Here is a 22,688-nt window from a genome sequence, read left to right as displayed (position 1 = left end):
TGAAGGAGATACAAGAAAAGAAAGAAGGAAATAAAAGTCCCATGATTTACTCGTTTTCTCAACCATGATAAAGTGAAAGCAGCTCTTTGAACATGTTGATGTTGTTGAGATTCCAGGACACAGAAAGGTCATCATTATTGCTTTTGAGGCTGATGAGGAGACTTCCATAATTTCAAAACTAGAGACTATGAGTGGGGAAAAACAACACACACACACACACACACACACACACACACACACACACACACACACACACACACACACACACACACACACACACACACACACTAAATAGTAATTTCATAATAACAAAGTAGTCTTTGTAATTTTTCTTCCTTCTGTCACCTCTGCCTTAGCTGATGTAACAAAAACAAACAAACAAATAAAACAAAAACAAAACAAAAAAACCCAAGATGAACTGGGAGTTGCTAGTACAATAATTTTCCATTGGTAACATCTCTCCACTGTGACTTACAAATAAAAATAATCTTACCAATCATTCTTTAATGAGTCATTACGATGATCATTGTGAGGAGTCCCCTTACTAAATGTTTTGGATGTTTTAATGTGCTGTGTGCACATTGTTGATATTATTACAGTGTCATGTTTACTTTAACAACGCACAACATTGTATACTTTTAGACAATATTTCCAGGGAAACACCAACAGTGCTACGAAATCATGTACTCATTAATTAAAAGTGTCCCAAATGAGGAGCAGAAAAGAAAAAAAAGACAACATAAACTACTACTACTACTAATAATAATAATATTGGGATATTAAAGAGATGTAGAAAAAAGATCAAGTTGCAGTTGAAATATATGAATTCATTATTAAAATAAACTTTCTATGGAACATTATTTTTTGTATTATTATACATTTCAATTTCAATGTGCCACGCAGGGTTTGACTGACAGATGGTTTTCTGGGGAACTTAATGGTCATAGTAATCGCTAACACAATGCTTACTAAATATATTAGTATAACTATCATCTAATACAAGGTTTATGGCACAGCTGCACTAAATTAACAGTATTAACAATTCCCCAAATAATTCTTTATGTTTCTCTAATAGTCAATTCACCAGTATGTGCCCTTTAATCAAAATTTTTATTTTAATGCTAAAATAAAGTAATTTTTAATTGAAACATTTAACAAATTAAAAATATATAAATAAACAAAATAGTCAAGCACATTGTAATGTTATGCTGTAATAATGAAATTATTGTATTTTGATTAAGATTGCAAATGACGCACACACACACTGACACACTCACTCACTCTCCTCCCACCTCTGTGTAACTATGTTGGTCCGCAATCATTTTCACATTGCTAAACAAGAGAACAAATATAAGGTTTCGCTGTGACCATGGCCAAACACTCCAGTTTAAATGTGGGGGACAGTTACATGTGAATAAGAGCAATATAAAATTTCATGGTGAATAATCGAAGTTCGCCATGGCGTTACATGCACTCAAAAGTTCTGCAATTTAATATGGCCTAGGTCATAACTTTAGACTGACCAAATGTAAAGTTGATGAAATAAAATCCCTAAGAAAAGTTCACAAACGTGTAACGAAATTGCCAAAATGGCACAGTAAAATTAAAACGGCCCACTTCCTGTTGGGGTTGGGTCACAGGTCCCATGGGCTTTTTTCTGCATTGTGGGATGTTACATTTGTGTACCAAATTTCAATCATGTAGCTCAATCTATGTGCTGGCAATACTTTCATAGGTGGCGCCATAGAGCCATTTTGCAACACCCATGCTGGAAAACAATAAAATGCATACATTTCAACCAGTTTGCCTGAAATATGTTACTCACTTCGGAGGAAGGCTGATTGGAGAGCGTGGTTTCAGTTTGTCCTCATCTTTCTTCTCCCTGGTGTCTCGAGGAGGACGCATCCTTGGCCTTTCCTTCTCATCTCGCTTCATCCGGTCCCGCTCCCATTCTTCTTTCCGCCGCATCCTCTCCTTCTCGCGCTCCCTTTCTCTCTCCCGCTCCCTTTCTCGCTGGCGCCTCTCCCTCTCGCGATGGTCTCGTTCCCTCTCTCGATCACGGTTCCGCTCCCGAGGGTCGCGATCGCGTTCACGCTCCTGCTGAGATGGGAGTTTTAAAAAACAAAAAGTGGTCCTTAACAATGCATATGTTCTGATAGAACACACACACACACATTCAAATATAATTATTCTACATTATTTTTGTTGTACTTCATCTTTCTTATCGTGTCTCTGAAGAATATACAATTAATGTTTTGCAGTAATTGCATACCATTTCCAATTATAGTGTAAAGTAACAGTATGATAACAGATCACACTTGACAGTATGAATGATTCCTTTTTACTATAGGGAGGCTACTGACCTCACTGTGGCCCTTCAAACAAAAAAAGTTTGAGATTACTTTAGTCGCAGCGAAGCTGTGACCAAAGAGACGTTTGCATGATCCGATACAAAATTCAGGCCATTGCCAATGGTAACATTTTGCGCAGCCCTCCATGGAAAGAAATGTCTAATAAGGCAGCAAAAAACAAAACGGTCTATGAAAGAGATATACTTTGACACACTCTTAGCTGGCCTCATAGGCCACATAACAAACTAGGAAGGACCACCAATGGCACAGCAGCCACACCTGAGGTAAACTGTTATGTTACAGTGCTCCAGAAGACCAAACTACAAGTGTCTGGCTCTGCTTGTATCGTGGGGTGGATACTCACACTGTAGTGATAAGGAAGAGGAGCTTCAGTGTACTGCACTCTAAAATTTTCATATTGACCACCTCGCCACAGGGCTTCCATTTCATAGTCATAGTATGGGTCAGCATATGGATCTCTGCAGGAGGAAGAAAGAAAGTTAAAAAACTTTACAGAATTTAATATGCCAAACTTTTATGAATGATTTTGCTTCCATGAGCAATAATTTCATCTGCTACTACTTCTTTCCACTGGTCCCTTTTGGGGGTAGCAGATCAGCTACGTTGAGCTCACCCTATCCTAATTCAATTCAATTTTAATAACATAGCACCAAGAGGATGCTATACATTTTGGTCTATACATTGATTCCATGATTTCTTTTTTAACTCCAATTGCTTATTTGTACTATGCTTTCATTTCAGACTGAAATCAAACTGCATAATTTTCAATAAAAAACACTGGAAAAAATTGGGGTGTCCTAAAACTTTTGACCGATAGTTCACTCTCAGACTGGTGACTTGTAGTTCCTATTTTTTTTTAAACTGGAATGGGAGGCAGAGCCTTCAGCTTTCAGGGCCCCTGTTCTGTGAAACTAGGTCCCATTTGGGTTAAAGACACCCTCCCTACTGTCAAGAACTTCCTTATGTATAAAGCTTATAGTTGGGGCTGAATCAGGTGACCCTGAATCCTCTTTTAGTAATGCTGCAATAGTCTTAGGCTGCTGGGGGATTCCCATGATACACTAAGTATTCCTCCTTCATTCACCCTTTTACTCACATTGTATTTCATCATCATCATCACCTTTATTTATAAAGCACTTTAAAACAACCACAGCTAATACAAAGCGCTGTACATTGGAACTATATAATAAAATTACATAAGATATAAATAAAAGCCAAATAAAGGAAAAAGTAAAATAATTAATTAAATAACTATTTAATTATAAGAGGAACTCAGTCTCACTGAGGTTAAAAGCCAAAGAATAAAAGTGGGTTTTAAGACGTGATTTAAAAGTGGACAGTGAAGGGCCCTCTCTAACGTGCAAGGGCAAACTATTCCATTTAGGACCCACGATAGGAAAGCTTCTGTCCCCTTTGAGCTTGAGCTGGTCAGCTGACCTGAGAGACCGACAGGGTGTGTGGGGATGAAGAAGCTCAGACAGGTTAGGTGGGGCAAGATTGTGAACAAACATAAGAATTTTAAAATGAACTCTAAAAGACACAGGCAGCCAGTGCAGAGAGGGGTTATATGCTCTCTTTTACGAGTTCCTGTTAGGAGTAATGCAGCAGCATTTTGAACCAGCTGCAGACGTGAGAGCAACGACTGATCGCTCCCCACATAAAGTGAGTTACAGTAGTCCAGACGGGAAGAAATAAAAGCATGGATCACTGTTTCAATGTGCTGCCTAGAAAGAAAAGATTTCACTCTTGCCAGTTGCCTTACATGATAAAAACTGGACTTTTTATACACAACCCTGCATTTAATGAACAGCCCTGGAACTTTCTTCCTGCTAAAAGTGAGTTTTTCCTTCTCACTGTCACCAAAGGCTTGCCTTTTCTCTACTATTGTAGGGCCTTGACATTGCAAAATAAAGCGCACTAAGGTGACTGTTGTTGTGATTTGACGCTATTGACGTGAATACTGTTTCTACCCAAGTATTCAAAGAAGGCATGACCTACTGTGACAAATTCATTAAAACCATTACAAATCTGCTCAGTTGACTAGTGATAATATAGATTCTGAAACATATTCAAACTGAAACTGGTTTGAAAGCTCTGTGTTATGAGTTTTATTAAACTTACCCATATATGGGATCTCTGAAGTCCATTTCACTAAAAAGGAGAAGCAGATCAGCATCAACAGAAAATATTATGATGTGTGTACTAGGAAATAATGGTGTTTATAGTTAACGGTAAACTGGTACGAGTTTTGCTGTCTTGACAGCTACACTATATTACCAAAAGCGTTCCCTCGTCTGTCTTCAGACATATGAACTTGAGCAGCATCCCATTCCTAATTCACAGGGTTTAATATCATGTAGCCCCTCCTTTTGCATCTACAACAGCTTTAGCTCTTCTGGGAAGGCTTTCACAAGGTTTAGGAATGTGTTTATTCTTTCAGAAGTGAATTTGTGAGGTCAGAGACTGATGGTGGATGAGAAGGTCTGGCTCACAGTATCTGCTCCAATTCATTCCAATAAGGTTGAATTAGAGCAGATAGGTTCAAGTCAGGACTCTGTGCAGGACAGTCAATTTCTTCCATGCCAAACTCACCTATCTAGGTCTTTATGGACCTTGCTTTGTGCACTAGTGTGCAGTCATGTTGGAATAGGATGGGACCTTCCCTTTGGGAGCATGAATTTATCAAATTGACTACCACTTCGTAGCTGACTTGCTTTTCTTTCCAATCACCTCCACTTTGTTATCATACCACTTGTAGTTCACTGTGGAATATTCAGTAGCAATGAAATTTCACAATTGGACTTGTTGCACAAGTAGCATCCTATTACGGTACCATGTGTGAATTCACTGAGTTAAGATGAACCATTGTTTCACAAATGTTTGTAGAAGCAGCCTGCATGACTGGGTGCTTGTTTTTATACACCTCTGGCCATGAAATTGATTGGAACACCTGAATTCAACAATTTGGATGGTTGAATAAATACCTTTGGCAATATAGAGTATATTATGAGCACAAGATAAGAAAAAACAGCCAGTAGTCAGGGTTTCAGGATAACTTTAGGAACTTTCTGAAAAAAAAAAAATGAGTATAATCAAATACACCAATATCTAAAATCCCTGTTGGGATGGGACTTGTGGCCTATGGAGGTGGGCTCAGGTGTAATCAGAGCAACACTTGACTTTCTGTTTATCACCTGTTTTTCTATCGACATCAACAAGCCTAACATTCCAGCTAAACTTCAGGGGGGTTCTATTTGAGACGTATGCTTTGTGTGAATGTTACTGTCATGTGGGCTACTTTTAGGTGTTGACAGAAACTACATGAAGTGAAGTAAGTCATACTCTCTGATAACACGGTAGCTGCGTTCTCTGAAGAAATCATTTTCTTTGTCAAACTCTCTCTCATCCTCTCCAATCGTCACATTAAACCGTTTCTCCTCAAAGTCAGGCTCCTGCTCCTTACGAATGGTGGCCTTCTTCAGCACCTGTGAGATCCAAACACATACAGAACAATCTGAAATACTGACAATCTGTGACTGATGTCATCAATTAGCCCACATTAACACACAAAGTTTTATCATGACAGGAATATCGGTGAGACTACGTTCCAAGTTCAGTATGTCTAATACTATGAATGGCTTGCTGAAACTGGTCAGTTCAGAAGTTAGGTACCCCCTTGTAAGTAAAATAATTACTGTCAAAAGTGTCTGTGAAGGTTCTCAGTCATCCAGGTCATTGTAGTCAAAGGAGCTTGCAAAGAAAAGTATCTGGACTTCTTTAAGTTGCTTGAAGACATTTCACCTCTCATCCGAGAAGCTTCTTCAGTTCTAAGGTCAAATGGTGGAGCGTCCCAGATTTAAACCTAGTGGGAGTTTCCCCCCACAGAGGGACAAAAGGACCCCCTGATGATCCTCTAATCGCCTGAGCCAAGGTGTGAAACTGGGTGTGGGTCACAATCAGCCAGGGTTTCGGGTGAGCTCATTGTGAAACCTGGCCCCACCCTATCATGTGATTTCCTGAGGTCAGATGGCCCAGGATGTGAGTGGGCGTTAAGGCGTCTGGGGAGGGAACTCAAAACTGGATTATAGATGGCAGACAGTTGGTGTTGTAAACCACCGCCTCTGTTCAAAGATGGTCGCTCACAGTGGACATAGATGGCTTTTTTCACTCCTCTTTCAAACCATCTGTCCAAAATGTGAACATTGGCATCCTCGAAAGAGTGTCCTTTATCCTTAAGATGCAGATGGACAGCTGAGTCTTGTCCTGTGGAGGATTGCCCAGACCTCTACATTGGAGAGACCAAACAGCCACTTCACAAGCGCATGGCACAACATAGAAGAGCCACCTCCACAGGACAAGACTGCCAATGTTCACATTTTGGATAGAGAGGACAGATGGTTTGAAAGAGGAGTGAAAGAAGCGTGAGCGACCATCTTTGAACAGAGGCGGTGGTTTACGACACCAACTGTCTGCCATCTATAATCCAGTTTTGAGTTCCCTCCCCAGACGCCTTAACGCCCACTCACATCCTGGGCGATTACAGGATCATCAGGGGGTCCTTTTGTCCCTCTGTGGGGGGAAACCCACTAGGTTTCAATCTGGGACTCTCCACCATTTGACCTTAGAACTGAAGAAGCTTCTCGGATGAGAGGTGAAACATCTTCAAGCAACTTAAAGAAGTCCAGACGCTTTTCTTTGCAAGCTCCTTTGACTACTGTCAAAAATCTGTTGATGTTCTTCCAGAAACAAAAAGAGCTTGTTTCAACAGGACTGTTTATATATCCCTTTTAACTTCACTCTCTCATGCTCAGCAGGATACGTGGTAAAAAACCTTACATTTCATTTACAGTGATGTTGTCATAAACTTGATTATTATTCATTATTAATTGCACCCATCTTGTTAATTTCACTCTACATGAAAATGTGAAATCATTAGCAGTAAAGACTCTCACTATGCAAGAATTTTATTCACACATTTAAGTTCAGTGTGAGTGTCTTCACTTTCACGCTTGTAACTCAAAACTGGCACCTGAGCAGATTATCATTTTATTTTTTTTTGCTTAAGCTTCAACTTTTAACAAACACCTTGTTGGCAAAATGCAAGACATCAAAACACATTTGGTTAACAAATTAGGCTTTATAAATGTTTACCAGGCTAAAGGGTAAGGCTTTCCAAGCTGCCTACAGGAAAATACAATAAATTCTATTTGTAAGCATTTGCTTGGAATGCCGTTAAACAGACTATAATGGCAGGTAGTTAACACACACACACACGCACACACACCGCAGTGTGATTGGCTTTCCATTTGGCGGAAGCTCAATTTAGTTTTCAGTGACAAGCAGTGGAACTGTTTACCTCTTTAGCATGGCGCAGTCCTCTCTCCCAGGCACTCTCCACAGGAGGTTCCACTGGAGGTGGTGGTGGAGGCAGTTCCTCCACAGCAGGAGCAGCCTGAAACAGCGAAGAATAATTAATTTATCTTACTTGCAGAGAGATACAGAAGAAGCCTGATGAGATTCTCAGCAGAATTCAAGCTAGCGCAGAATTCACAACATTGATTCACGTCCTACAATACAAAAAAAACAAAAAAAGCATGATAGATGGGTCTTAGCAGTACTAAGTACAGTCACTGTAACAGAGGCACACATACCCAAGGATTATTGGGTATGAGTGGGTGTGGTCCTCCAGGAGGTGCCCCATTAGGTGAGAAGAGATCTGGCTTACTGATGAGGGAATAGTTTCCTTTGTCATTGACTCCAGGGTGGATAAAGCGACAATTCATTCCCCAGGTACAATTTCCTGAAGAAGGCACAACAATATTTATTATTTATTACTGTAACTTTGCTTGGGGTTTACAGAAATTTTTTTAAGTATTATATGTCAACATTGATACTCTTGAATTCAGGCACCAATATGAGAGAAAGATTCTTGAAGAAGTACTTCCGATAGTATTCCATTTTCTTAATCTGACCAGTATTCTGTTATTTATGTTAGGAAGTATGTTGTGGGAAGGGCTACTGTTCAGTTCAAAAGATAAATTACAAATCTTTATTATCATCTTGCAGCAAATTAAGGTGATACTCAATCTATGTGAAACTTTAAAAATTTGCAGTAAAAGATATAATGGATCAACAGTTTCACTTAAAAGTTTCTTGCTTTCAAAGTTTCTTATTAAGTGTCTAAAAGCAGAGGGGAAAACTTAAAGCTGAATAAAGTTTAAAGTTCAATAGCTCCCTCTACTGTAGATAAACTGAAATAATCAGACAGATATTCTTAACCCTTTAAGACCTACCATAGAACCAAGTCCGCCAGAGCTTATATTATATTTTTACATGCTGTGGAGCCATTTTTGGGAGCATTTCAAGTTGCTATACATCAATACAACCATTATAGCCCAGATTTTAATAATATGTATTCATTAAGTGCATAGTAATTACATAAATTGCAAAAAAGTGCAATAAACTACAAAAAAATTGAAAATCGTTTTTGATTTTTTAACATATATTTGTAGTTAGAGAAATTTAAGAGGCTTATCCCTCAAAACTGTAAATACAAAAAAGTTGCACAAAATAGTTTCCCACCACAGGAAATTTATTTTGAGTGTCTTCATAGTTTTATTTTTGAAATACACCAATTTTTATACACTGCAGGAAAAACGAAAATAAATATTATACTGCAAATTTGCAAAAAAGCAGCATATGCATCAAAATAAACTATTTCCAGCAGTGCAATATGAGTCCTAAGCATCCCAGAAACGACACAGAAAGTCATAAAGTCAAAGATAACTTTTAAAAAGAGCAGTATAGGCCCTGATCGCAAAAAAGACTACATTTCCGCGAAAATGACGTCACTTCCGGTTTCGGCCAGGTAATGGCGGAAATGCAAAAGTTCGCGCTGACGTCTATTCCAACGTAGGAAGTGTTTTGAACAGCTGATCGGACCGGCAAAGCGTGTTTTTGGAATATTATGTTTTTGTTCCTGCAAGCGCTTTTTATGCAGTTTTTGCAAAGCTTTATGTGGAAGGAAACCGTGACCTAGGACAAGCTGATGGCACAATATGTAAGTACAACTCCTCCGGTTTCATATGCAAAAAAAATTTTTGCGCTAGCTTACGTGGTTGCAGTGCTACCGGGATTTAAAAATAGTTACGCATAACAGAGCGTTCCCGCTCCAATCGGCTCTAAAGGGTTAATACATTAAAAAGGCTTAAAAAGTTTGTGGGAGTTGACAATTTCTCACAGCTGGTACTGTCACATGGCAACAGCCATCATTCTTTTGGAGACTGTCACTGTCACTAAAGATGTCACTTTAAAAACTCATCTGTGTAGACTATGCCAGAGGAAAAACAGAGTTTAGGGTGTTTTCTTGAAGTTTAAAACAATGATTTACTATGATCAGATGTAGGAATACTTTGTTACGGTTCTTAACTAGAATTTTCTGGTATGTGTACTTCAAGTACTGTATTTTCGCGACTATAAGGCGCACATAAAAGTCTTGGATTTTCTTCAAAAAGTGCGGCGCGCCCTATAGAGATTGAAAATGTGACGTCACTTGGGGGTAAAACCGCAAAGAATTCTGGGAACTCGTGGCAAGAGGTACTAGCGCACGCAGGCTTTCAATTGAAATCAGTCACACAGCGATAAAAAGAAACAAAAAATGCCAAGAAGCTGTTGTATTATTAACTGCAATAGCCGGTCGCATGACAGCTACGGGAAGCCGACGGGTAAAGAGATCGGTTGTTATCGGATTACGTCGTTGAAGAGAAATTGTTCGAGCCATGTTTCCGAAGTAACAAAGAGGCGACTGGATTGCAGCCATTCAAAGACAAAATATAACGTCCCAGAACACTCCAGCTCAGGTTAGTCTGCTCCAAGCATTCCCACAAAGGTCAGTCTGCTGTTGTAGTTAATGCGTCATTTTTCTTAACATAATTGGTGATACAGGTTACAAGCAAGTCTGGCGCTGAACAGAAATGGTCGCGCTATGCTCCTTTATTTATTGTGCATAAATAGTGAATTGTCCTGACACAATATTGTGTTTCGCTTCTGTTATTACCATGGTACATTGACAAAAACATACTTTTATTCACAGGATAAAACAGTTGTTTTGTATCACTAATTGCCCAGTGCGATTACAGCATACAGTATTATTGTCACTGCTACATTTCTGTGATACGTACCAGAAATTATTTCCACTACTAATTAATTACCATTGAGCTCAAAGGTCCTATTAATAAACGGTTAACGAATGTGTATTTATGACGACGATTTGTCAGACTGGTAAACTTATGATACGTACGATGGTCTTTACTTTCTACACGGTGCATTTCAAGGTCCTGTACCCATCCGTCGGTAAACTGTACCTGGGCTTGTTGCAGTGACCTGAAGTTACTAAACTTCATGAGTGTATGCACTCACTCCAAGAACCGTATAATTATAAACATGAGCGTGGTGAAAGTTGGGCAGCACGCTAACGTATTTTGTCACTCTGTTTGCTCGTAAGGGTCTAACCCTTTCACTGGTTTGATTTTTTTCCTCGTATCTTTTCTTTGACTTTTCATCAAGTCTGTCTTTGTTCGGACCGGCATTGTTCTCCTTCATTTTGTACATACCTTTTTGGGGGGCAAAGAAAAAGCAAGAATTTATTGGAACCGAAGAATGAACGTTTTGCGGTGCTGCAAATGCTTGCATTTGATGCAGGTACTTGGATTGTTTTGCCACGAGTTCCCGGCATGCAATGCGCGAAAGTCACGTGGTCTGTCAATCTCTATAGTGCAGTGCGCCCTGTGTGTGTTGTAAGGAGGACGTAGTAGAGAACACCATGAGAACACTGAAGGGTGGGCGTTGATTGTATATACCGGTACAATCGCACATACCTGTATAAAAGGACAGGTATGTGCATTATGTGGAACATCGTTGTTTTAACAACCCTGAAAATGGCAAAGAGACACGCTTATGAAGCACAGTTTAAACTGAAGGCCATCAGCTACGCAGAGGAACATGGAAATCGAGCAGCCGCGAAAGAATTTAAGATTAATGAATCGATGGTTCGCAAGTGGAGGAAGCTGGAAAACAAGCTCCGACAGGTCAAGAAGATGCAGGTGAGTTTCCGCGGACATAAGGCAAGGTGGCCCGAGTTGGAGAAAAGACTCGAGCAGTGGATCATCGAGCAAAGAACGAGCGGGAGAAGCGTTTCAACGGTTACCATTCGACTAAAAGCAGTTTTGCTAGCAGAAGAAATGAAAATTGAACATTTCCAAGGAGGTCCGTCTTGGTGCTTTCGTTTTATGAAACGGTGCCATTTTTCCATCCGGACCAGGACTACGGTAGCGCAGCAACTTCCAGCGGATTATAAGGAAAAGCTGGCCATCTTCCGCTCCTACTGCAGCAAACGCATCGCCGACAAACACATCCAGCCCAGCCACATCACTAACATGGACGAGGTCCCGCTCATTTTCGACATCCCAGTGAGTCACACTGTGGAGAAGAAGGGGACCAGCACGGTAGCGATATGCACAACGGGGTATGAAAAGTCTTCTTTTACTGTTGTGCTTGGCTGCCATGCTAATGGACAGAAACTGCCGCCTATGGTGATTTTTAAGCGAAAGACTTTGCCTAAAGAGAAGTTTCCAGCAGGAATCATCATTAAGGCAAATGAAAAGGGCTGGATGGATGAGGAAATGATGAAAGAGTGGCTGAGGGAGGTGTATGTAAGGAGACCAAGTGGTTTTTTTCCACGCATCACTATCGCTGTTGATCTGTGACTCTATGCGTGCCCATCTCACAGCCGATGTGAAAAAACAAGTGAAGCAAATTAACTGTGAGCTTGCTGTCATTCCGGGAGGCCTGACAAAGGAACTCCAACCGCTGGACATCGGTGTGAACCGGCCGTTCAAAGTAAGGCTGCGAATGGCGTGGGAGCGATGGATGACCAATGGAGGCCACAGGTTCACTAAGAGTGGAAGGCAGCGCCGGGCGAGTTACGCCACAATTTGCGAATGGATTGTAGATGCTTGGGCTAACATCTCTGCTGGCACTGTTGTTCGAGCTTTCGCAAAAACCGGCATCATTTCCGAGGAGCCGCACAGCACGGAAAGTGACTCTGACAGTGAAGACAGTGAACCTGGAATGTTTGATGGAGATTTAGCGCAGCTGTTCAATTCAGACACAGAGGATGAGGACTTTGATGGGTTTGATTTATGATGATTACCGGTAATAAAAATGTGAGTAACCAATCTGAGTCTGAATGAAGGGAAGAGCAAAACATTAAAAGAAAATTCTGATAAATCCAGGATATATCCTGCCTTGAGTTGATCCCCGGTTAGGCCCTCCTGACTCGATTTCCTGAATGCTGCAGTTTTATCGTGGGGGATGTTGATTCCTGTGCATGAGAGTTTCTATAGATAGGTGTAAATATGGGCTGTCTGGATACACGAATGTGATGAGGTTGAGAGCCATACAGGGGTAAAGGGGTGGGGGGATGGTGGGAGGGGTTCACATGATGTGTTTTCTGTCTTGCTCACTTTTTTTTCCTTTTTTTTTTTGAGTTCTTTGTTTTTTGTTTTTTTTGTTTGCTTTTAAAAAAAAATTCTGTAATTATCAATTATCAATGTTGTTATGCTGTTATTATTATTATTATTATTATTATTATTACTATGCTGCTTGTATTTTCTGTGTTTGGTTTTCGGATGTCTGAGGTTATCCTTGAAAGGCATAGATACAAGTTGTGAGTTTTCAGTTTGTTTTTTTTGCTTTGTTTGTTTGTTGTTATTTGTTTTCCAATTTAAAAATGAAAATAAAGCTTGGGGGAAAAAATCCAGGATATATCACACACGATGACATGAAAGATTCAAAAAGATATAGTTTATACATAATTTATAGAGCTATAATCAGGGGTCAAAGTGGGTTGCAATGGCGTTTGTGGTCACGCAGCTTCAGCAAGTCTGCTAGCTAAAAGGTACAGTTGCTGTATTTATGGAGAGAAAGTGTGTGAAATAACTTCTCACCCTGGTAAAGAGATGGGTTTTTTTTTAGTTTAGTGCTGGAAAAACACGTGATCTTAAGAAAGCTCATGAAATATTTTCACATGATGAATTCAGTTGTATAAATCCACAAAGAACAATGAACATCAGAGCAGCAGTAAGCACTAAGAAAATTTCTTTCAACTCACAAAAGAAATTATGATGAGTTGCGGCAGAGTCACCCTTTACAATGTCGGCAATAGCAAATAGCAGTTTTTGAGAAGCTAATAATATTTCATTGTTACATCAATATAGCACAAAGTAGAGATAGCTTAGCAGAAAAATAGTTAGTGTAAATGTCCTCCAAATAACCATTTTACTTTCTTACTTTGAGTAGATTTAACTGAACTTTTTCACTTTTACTTAAGTAAAAAAAAAAAAAAAAAAAAAGTATAGTATAGTATAGTAGTAGTATAGTATTATTTTTTAGAAATAGGATATGGCATTGCTCAGAGAAAGAATTACAAAATGTACATCTTGACCATAGCTACTAGGGGTGCAACGTTAGTCGTATCGATATTGAACCGTTCGATACAGTGCTTTCGGTTCGGTACGCATGTGTACGCATCGAACAATACAAAATTTTTTATTTATTTTATCAACTTTCCTTCTGACGATGCTGTCTGTGTTGAGCGCTCAGTGGATCTGCGCTCGACAGTGCAGCCTAGGCGGAGCAGTCGAGTGCAGATTCACTGAGCGCAGGGCAAGCTAGCGAGACAGAAGTTAAGCTCGTTGCAACATGGCAAATTGAACCTCCCCCACCCTCATTCAGATGTGGCGTTTGGAACTATTTTGGTTTTCATGTGACGTATGACCCTGATGGTAAGCGCGTCATGGATAAAATGCTCAATTACATTGATGGGAACTAGTGCGTTAGCGCAGTTTGCTCGCTAACGTGTTGGCTATCCAGCCCCACGCACGGGGCGATCCGCGGTAACTCGTTAACGGAGATTTGCCGTGTTGTGGCGTTAACGTAATTTCAACGAGATTAACGCTGAAAGCACTAGTGGGAACACAACGAATATGGCTGCACATTTACTCTGACATCACCCTAGTGCAAAGACAAGTGGAAGCAGACAAAAACAACAAGCATGCATGCTACAAACTTTACCCGAGTCATTTAGACAGTCGTTAGCACATGATTCTCCTTATGGGGACCTGATATGTTTAATATGCTGCTGAGAATATAGCCCAGACGAAGCGTATAGTATTGCTTTTATTTTGGAAAGAGACATTTCTCTGTAATAAACTCTCTTTTCCAAAGATGAGTGATTTCTCGATCAGATATTTAATTTTTATTACTTTGTTGTTTCAGCAACATTGAATTTAAAAACTGTACTTTTGAGTTAAAATATATATTTATAATTTTAATAAATGACAAATTAAAAAGGCATGAACATTTTTTTTTGTATTGAAAAAGTATCGAACCGAACCGAACCGTGAATTTTGTGTATCGTTGCACCCCAAATACCTACATATGAAGGTTTTTCACAGGTCATTAAATAGGAACAGTCACTGAGTGAATCCGTGTACCGTATTTTCCGCACTATAAGGCGCACTTAAAATCCTTTCTCCTTTTCTCAAAAATCGACAGTGCGCCTTATGTATGAATTCTGGTTGTGCTTACTGACCTCAAACAGATTTTATATGGTACACGGCGCTCAAAAATCTGTCAAGAAAATGTTTTATTACGACTTTGGTAAGCTACGAAGCCGCACCACTTGATTGATCAGGAGTCTCGCGGAGTAATCTGGATCCAAAACTCTGTCCGCTTCAGGTCCCAAAGTCAAACGAACACTGCTGCATCACTGAGACTTAAAAACTGTCTAAATTCTTTCATCTTTAATAAAATGATCGGGTTGCTGCTTTACTATGTGTAACAATTAAGTTTAACATCCGGGCATCCATGAAAACAGAATTTATTAAATTTAACAGAGTTAGAAGTTAGCAGGAAGTCAGTGCACTAGTTTCCACCTAAACATGATATAGCATGTTCTGACTGAGAGATTTCTGAAAAAATTAAAACGCACGGCTCTGCTGTCACTTCCAACATAAACGAAGACAGAAAACTAAACAGCAGTGATGTTTGTAGGGTTACTGGAGATGGACTAGCTAGTACATAATGATTTGCTATGTGATGGATAGCCACACATCTATGTTAGCATAACATAAACACATAGACTAACTTTTTTCCACTCCATAAAAGTTAACATCAGGTTTCCTTATTGTTAGGGACAAATTCAATCGCATGGCAGGATGCTGTAAACGTACCAAACTTCAGTCAGGAGAACAACTGAGATAATCCATCCACAATGTGAAGTTAGTAATTAATATACTGAAACAACATGAGAATAGAGCAGCTGCGAGAGAATTCAACATTAATGAATGAATGGTAAGGAAGTGGAGGAAGCAAGAAGAATCAGTTGAGTAAATTTTTAATTATCTGACTGTTTTGTTTCGCTTAATGCACCTTATAATCCTGTGCGCCTTATGTATGAAAACAGACGCGTTCATCGACAGTGCACCATATGAGGTGAGGTGACGCAAAAATTTCCCCGTTGTGGGATCAATAAAGTCTTATCTTATCTTATATATAATCCAGTGCACATATGGTCCAAAAAATACGGTACACCAAAAATCAGGACAAATGTTGAATAATCTATACCAGGGGTGTCCAACTCCAGGCCTCGAGGGCCAGTGTCCTGCAGGTTTTAGATGTGTCCTTGATCCAACGAAGCTGATTTAAATGGCTAAATTACCTCCTCAACATGTCTTGACGTTTTCCATAGGCCTGGTAATGACTGAATCATTGTAATGGTAATAATCATTTGAGTGAGGTGTGTTGATCCAGGGTGATGTCTAAAACCTGGAGGACACTGGCCTTTGAGGCCTGGATTTGGACCAATGATAAATGCTTTATCATTTGATATAACTGATCATTACATGGATGAAGAAAACTGTTCAGACATTATGTAAGTTGTGTTCAATTAAAGCACACTGATAAGCTAGGTTCTAATTAAAATACTTTTTTAAAATACATGCCAACAAGGTATACAACAAGAGACTATTTAGTCTAGTTAGTCCAAATATTTTTCCTCATTTAGTCAACTAAGAAATTAGTCTCCAGGAACATCTCTAATGGGGAAAGAAAAGTATGAGGAAGAAGAGAAAGAGCCCATACCACATTACCTTATCACGGTGGACGCAGCCTTATGGTACGGGTATGTATGGGCTACTGTTCAATTCTATTTATAAAGTGTCAAATCACAAAAACAGTTGACTCAAGGTTCATTATATCGTAAGGTAAAGGACTTTACAATAATATAGAGAAAACCGCAACAAATGGCCCCTTATGAGCGAGCAGTTGGCAACAGTGGGAAAGAAAAAAACTCCCTTTTAATAGGAAGAAACATCAGACAGAACTACAATGCAACTGGCTGGGGTTGATGGGAGGAAGATTTAAAAAAAAAAAAAAAAAAAAAAAACACTATGGAAGAGAGTCAGAGATTATGATAATGATCAGTGTATAAACACATCACAAATGAAAAAGGTGAGTGACAAAGAAATACTTACAGGGAGTGCAGAATTATTAGGCAAGTTGTATTTTTGAGGAATAATGTTATTATTGAACAACAACCATGTTCTCAATGAACCCAAGAAACTCATTAATATCAAAGCTGAATGTTTTTGGAAGTAGTTTTTAGTTTGTTTTTAGTTTTAGCTATTTTAGGGGGATATCTGTGTGTGCAGGTGACTATTACTGTGCATAATTATTAGGCAACTTAACAAAAAACAAATATATACCCATTTCAATTATTTATTTTTACCAGTGAAACCAATATAACATCTCCACATTCACAAATATAAATTTCTGACATTCAAAAACAAAACAAAAACAAATCAGCGACCAATATAGCCACCTTTCTTTGCAAGGACACTCAAAAGCCTGCCATCCATGGATTCTGTCAGTGTTTTGATCTGTTCACCATCAACATTGCGTGCAGCAGCAACCACAGCCTCCCAGACACTGTTCAGAGAGGTGTACTGTTTTCCCTCCTTGTAAATCTCACATTTGATGATGGACCACAGGTTCTCAATGGGGTTCAGATCAGGTGAACAAGGTGGCCATGTCATTAGTTTTTCTTCTTTTATACCCTTTCTTGCCAGCCACGCTGTGGAGTACTTGGACGCGTGTGATGGAGCATTGTCCTGCATGAAAATCATGTTTTTCTTGAAGGATGCAGACTTCTTCCTGTACCACTGCTTGAAGAAGGTGTCTTCCAGAAACTGGCAGTAGGACTGGGAGTTGAGCTTGACTTCATCCTCAACCCGAAAAGGCCCCACAAGCTCATCTTTGATGATACCAGCCCAAACCAGTACTCCACCTCCACCTTGCTGGCGTCTGAGTCGGACTGGAGCTCTCTGCCCTTTACCAATCCAGCCACGGGCCCATCCATCTGGCCCATCAAGACTCACTCTCATTTCATCAGTCCATAAAACCTTAGAAAAACCAGTCTTGAGATATTTCTTGGCCCAGTCTTGACGTTTCAGCTTGTGTGTCTTGTTCAGTGGTGGTCGTCTTTCAGCCTTTCTTACCTTGGCCATGTCTCTGAGTATTGCACAAATCATACAGGTAGGGCTGGATCAGATGACCCTGAATCCACCTTTAGTTATGCTGCTGCTGCTGGGGGCTTCCCATGATGCATTGAGCTTTTCTCCTTTTCTCACCCCTTTTCACATAACGTGTTTAGACTCTGTATTTTCACTTTTTTCCACAGCATGTCTTTAGTCTCATCTTCCTCCCGTCACCCCCAACCTATCGCGGCAGATGGCTGCACCTCCCTGAGCCTGGTTTTTCAGTGGTTTCTTCTTGTTAAAACAGAGTTTTTCCTTTCCACTGCTACTAAAGTACTCAGTCATAGAGTCTGATTAAAGTGGTGGGTGGGCTCTCTAACATTTTGAAAGAAGCCAATTTAGCCTAGCGTTAGCCTCAACGTGCTTTGAGTCACAGTGGCTATATACAGTGCCTTGAAAAAATATTTGCCCTTTTGAAATTTCTTAGATTTTTTTTTCTTTGCATATTCTTCACACAGAAATGTTTCCGATCAAACAAATTTTGATATTAGAAAATTATTCCAAATAAATACAATCCAAGTAAATAGAAAAAATTTAATTATTAAAACATTATTTATTAGAGGAAAAAAAAGCTATCAAATACAGTGGTCCCTCGTTTATCGTGGGACTTACATTCTAAAAATAAGCCGCGATAGGTGAAATCTGTGAAGTAGCCAACTTTATTTTTTACAATTATTATAGATGTTTTAAGGCTATCAAACCCCTCACTACACACTTTAATAATAATAATAATAATAATAATAATAATAATAATAATAATAATGGATACTTTATTGATCCCCATGGGCAAATTACTTGTTTTTCTCTGCATTTGACCCATTCACTCAGTGAAGCAGTGGGCAGCCCACTAAGCAGGCGCCCGGGGAGCAGTGTGTAGGGACGGTACCTTGCTCAGGGGTACCTCAGGGTAGCCGTTAGGTGGATTCGAACCGCCGACCTTCCGATCATGGGGTGACCACTTTACCTACTGAGCTATCCCTGCCCTATATCCCTTTATACAGTTTTCTCAGACAGGCATGAACATTTTCTCGCTTTTCTCTCTTGTTTAAACACTCTCAAAGTTCAAACCTTCGTAGAAAAATAAGTCCAGTATTATGGAATGAAACCAAAGACGCCTGCGGTTGCCTTTGACGATGCAAAATGTTTTGTCGACATTGTTGTGTTTGTTGGGGAGAAAACTTACTAACATACACAGTACAGCACTTCAGAGTCACACTGCTAGCGATCGAAGATTTATGTAAACAAGATTGATTGACAATGGTCTACAGCCAATCAGGACGCAGAACACAATGCGCTATAAAAACATTTTTAAAAAGCATGCAAAATTGCACCCAAAAAAAATCCGCAAACCAGCAAAAGGTGAACTGCGTTATAGCAGGGGACCACTGTATAACACTGTATATGCCCCATGTGAAAAAGTAAAAAGGATGAAGGTAAATACTTTACTACGACACTTCATCTGCTGTTCACCACCTACCTTTAATGAAAAACCTGCAGATGGGACGTGGTCGGATCTTCCTGTCTGAAGGATCTTTGACCTCCCCCTCCTCCAGATCATCATCCTGCATACACATACACAAGCCAAATCATGACACTTCACAACACATCACTGTATCCAGACTATTGTTGTGAAGTGTGTGCTATTTGTATTTCAAGTGCAAAGTAGAAATTATTTTAAATGTCTAATGAGGAACAATCATTGGGGATGGGTTAAAAAAAAAAAGATTTCCTAATTCAAATCAATTTTAATTTGAATAATCCGATATCGATCAAATCCTGCAATCATTTTTTTAAATTAATGTATTTTTCCAGAAATATCAGAATCTCAGCTAAAAGCTCACAAAACTATTTCAACAACCACCAAAGAGATAAAATAGAAAAAATTAAAGAGCAGATAGACAGATTCTACACAAAGATGTAAACACACGGCTTGTTCACTCGATGGCACGGGTGCTGAAAGCCAACATCTCATCACAGAATCCAAAAATGCAGGTTTCGTCACTGCGAACTCTGAATTTTGCAGCATATTTTCAAGAGGGTTATGTGCTATAAAAGATCAGGCCAGTAAAAACTCCTTTATATTTTTCTGGGTTTTAGCCTCAGTTACTTTGACACAAAGGCATCTGCTGTGATGCTTACACCTCTGATGAAGCCTCACGAGTGTCAGCATTGTTTTTATACCTAGATGGTTTACACCAAGTTTGTAATTGCAGAGAAATAGTCCGTTCACTTTGGGCATGTCATTTTCCAGCAGGAACCTCAGAAAAACCCCCGAGGCTTTACGGATTAAATAATAAGTCCAAGACTGTAACTGCTTTAGGATCCGTTTTCCTAATTTGGAAATAAATATATTTTATTTACAAGGTTTAGAGGGTTCTTTCAAAAGTACATATCCAAGATAAATTATCCTAATTATAATATTTCTGACTGAGTCAAAAACGGAATTGAATCGAACCGGGGCCTTGTGAATCAGAATTGAATCAGTTAAAAAAATCAGTGAAAATACCCAGCCCTAACAATCACTAGTGTGTGACATTCTGCTGATCCAGGCAGTTATAAGATAAAGACTTTTAGTGCCCATTCTGCCTCTCCACTAGAGGCAGAACATGACATCACTTGGCTGGTTGGTACTAACAGACTTGTTAGCCCAGTCTGTTGACAGGAAAAAGAGGACACCAAGACTAAAAAGCCGTCTAATGGTAGCCGCTTTTGCACTTCTCTTTGCTGCAGCAATCAGTTTTATGTTTAAAAAAACCCCCACAAGTACATTCTGTCCACTTTTACGCTCTGTCTTTTAGGCAGTAAGTGCCTCCTCGTTGTTGGCTAGCTAAAATGAAACAGGAAAATCCACCTGTTAGCTGTAACGTTGGGGTTTGTAGAATACGTTCTGAATCAGGTACACTGACAAGTTGCATTTCAACACACTGATTTTTTTTTTTCTTTTCTTGTCAGGTCAGGCGTACAGGCCGAGGAGCGCAATCACCTGATGTCTTCATGATGTGTCCTTCGGATGCTCATTGGGCAACATGTCTGACAATCCCCATTATATGAAACGCTGCCTTCAATTTGGAGACAGTACTAGGGCTCACTCCAAACAATGTTAGAACTTGTTTTTTTGAAACATCAAAGCCAATTTTCCATCAGTACCTACTCAGATCAACTCATAACAACTCAACTGGTTTTCCATTATATTTCAGTACTATCTTTTGTGCATGCTCGTCATCATAGCAACAGTGCCAAGCATCCTGTGACGTAATTAACATGCGACACGAATGCTACAACAAAGATGGACGCTGAGAAAACAATATACTTGGTGCTTGGTCTGTGTTTTGTTTTTGTTTTTTTGTCAGACTCGGGGAACATGACGTTGTTTTTGTTTAGCCATTTCCCTTGTTGCCGGGTTTCAAAAATAGTGGTTTTGACTTTCGTGAATGAGAAGCTCTCATGACTCATTGAGTGATGCTACTGACCAACCAATAGGTGGCATGCAATCTAATGACGTCACATTTTAGTACTTGCTCAGATCGCTTGGAACCCCGGCTGAGTAAATAGCAAAAAACTGGTAACTGGTAGCCCTAGTAGTACCTGGTACCAGTTACTAGGGCTGCTCGATTATGGCAAAATGATAATCACGATTATTTTCACTGAAATTGAGATCTCGATTATTTGACAATATTTATTTAACAATAACAATGTATTGAATAATGACTTTAAAGATTGTCAAAAAATAATATAAAATAGTGTGCAAATACTGATAACAGTGCAAATGTTTGCAATATAAAAAAAAAATGAAAAATGTAAACATCTATGTTTAGTAAACTTCGCAGTGTTGCTCTGTGGTGCAGCTACGACACCGTAGCAAAGTTTACACACTATGTCTACTTGATCCACGTCTGACTCTGCGGACCCATAATGTTTCCACACCACTGAAGGTTTTTTTTTACCTCTCTTTTCAACCAGCGGCAGTCACTCTCCTCTCCAGATAACTTCTGCTTAGCTTTCCGAGCTTCCCTCGGGTCCTCTTAATCAGCGGTCCCCAACAGCCGGGCCTCGGACCGGTACCGGTCCGTGAGTCGTTTGGTACCGGGCCGCGAGAGTTGAGGCTCAGGTGTGAAATGTATAGTTTTCAGGGTTTTTATCGGTTTTCAGTGTTATTTTGTTATCGTTTTTATCGTTTACTTGGTTTTCCTGGGTCTTTTCACGTGTGTTATGAATAAATCTTCTTTTTTTTCGGTACCGGTACTAGTTTTATTTTGTTGTATGTATCCACGACACCTTAAAGGCCGGTCCATGAAAATATTGTCGGGCATAAACCGGTCCATGGCGCAAAAAAGGTTGGAGACCGCTGCTCTTAATTGTTGTGACACGTGTTCGAAATGCAGAGAGGTGCGCTCGATTTGCCACACGGAGCAGCGCGAGAGTAAAGTACGAGGGAGGGGCTAATAATTGGCTCAGTCATTTTTAATGATCGTTGAAAGCCCAGATCGTAATCGTGATTAAAATTCGATTAATTGAGCAGCCCTACCAGTTACTATGACCTAATTCTAAAATGACCGAATTAAGAATTCACACCCTTAAAACCCTTGTGTTTACATTCTGTAGTGCGCACAACAAGACATGCCTAGGCATGTCAGAGAACAAGAACCCAAAACCCCCGCAA

General features: G+C 39.6%; 1 protein-coding gene across 8 annotated transcripts in view; it reads right to left on the bottom strand.

Moving 5' to 3' along the window:
- Window positions 1–22,688, bottom strand: part of zc3h18 (zinc finger CCCH-type containing 18) — a 59,708-nt gene that overhangs the window by 33,081 nt on the left and 3,939 nt on the right. For 6 of the 8 annotated variants that reach the window (XM_026174860.1, XM_026174856.1, XM_026174862.1 and 3 more), the window contains exons 3-9: window positions 19,506–19,590; window positions 8,024–8,172; window positions 7,729–7,824; window positions 5,715–5,857; window positions 4,494–4,523; window positions 2,716–2,830; window positions 1,826–2,100 (exon numbers count right to left, since the gene is read on the bottom strand). In XM_026174860.1, coding sequence (XP_026030645.1) covers window positions 1,826–2,100; window positions 2,716–2,830; window positions 4,494–4,523; window positions 5,715–5,857; window positions 7,729–7,824; window positions 8,024–8,172; window positions 19,506–19,590 — 893 coding nt within the window. The remainder of the gene's footprint in view (window positions 1–1,825; window positions 2,101–2,715; window positions 2,831–4,493; window positions 4,524–5,714; window positions 5,858–7,728; window positions 7,825–8,023; window positions 8,173–19,505; window positions 19,591–22,688) is intronic. The other 2 variants (XM_026174863.1, XM_026174864.1) reach the window with 1 other exon arrangement.

Source organism: Astatotilapia calliptera, chromosome 7 (assembly GCF_900246225.1).
Source record: "Astatotilapia calliptera chromosome 7, fAstCal1.2, whole genome shotgun sequence".
In the NCBI taxonomy this organism is placed as follows: Eukaryota; Metazoa; Chordata; class Actinopteri; order Cichliformes; family Cichlidae; genus Astatotilapia; species Astatotilapia calliptera.
Note: the sequence above shows the minus strand (reverse complement) of the source record. Positions and strands in the feature narration are given on the sequence as shown.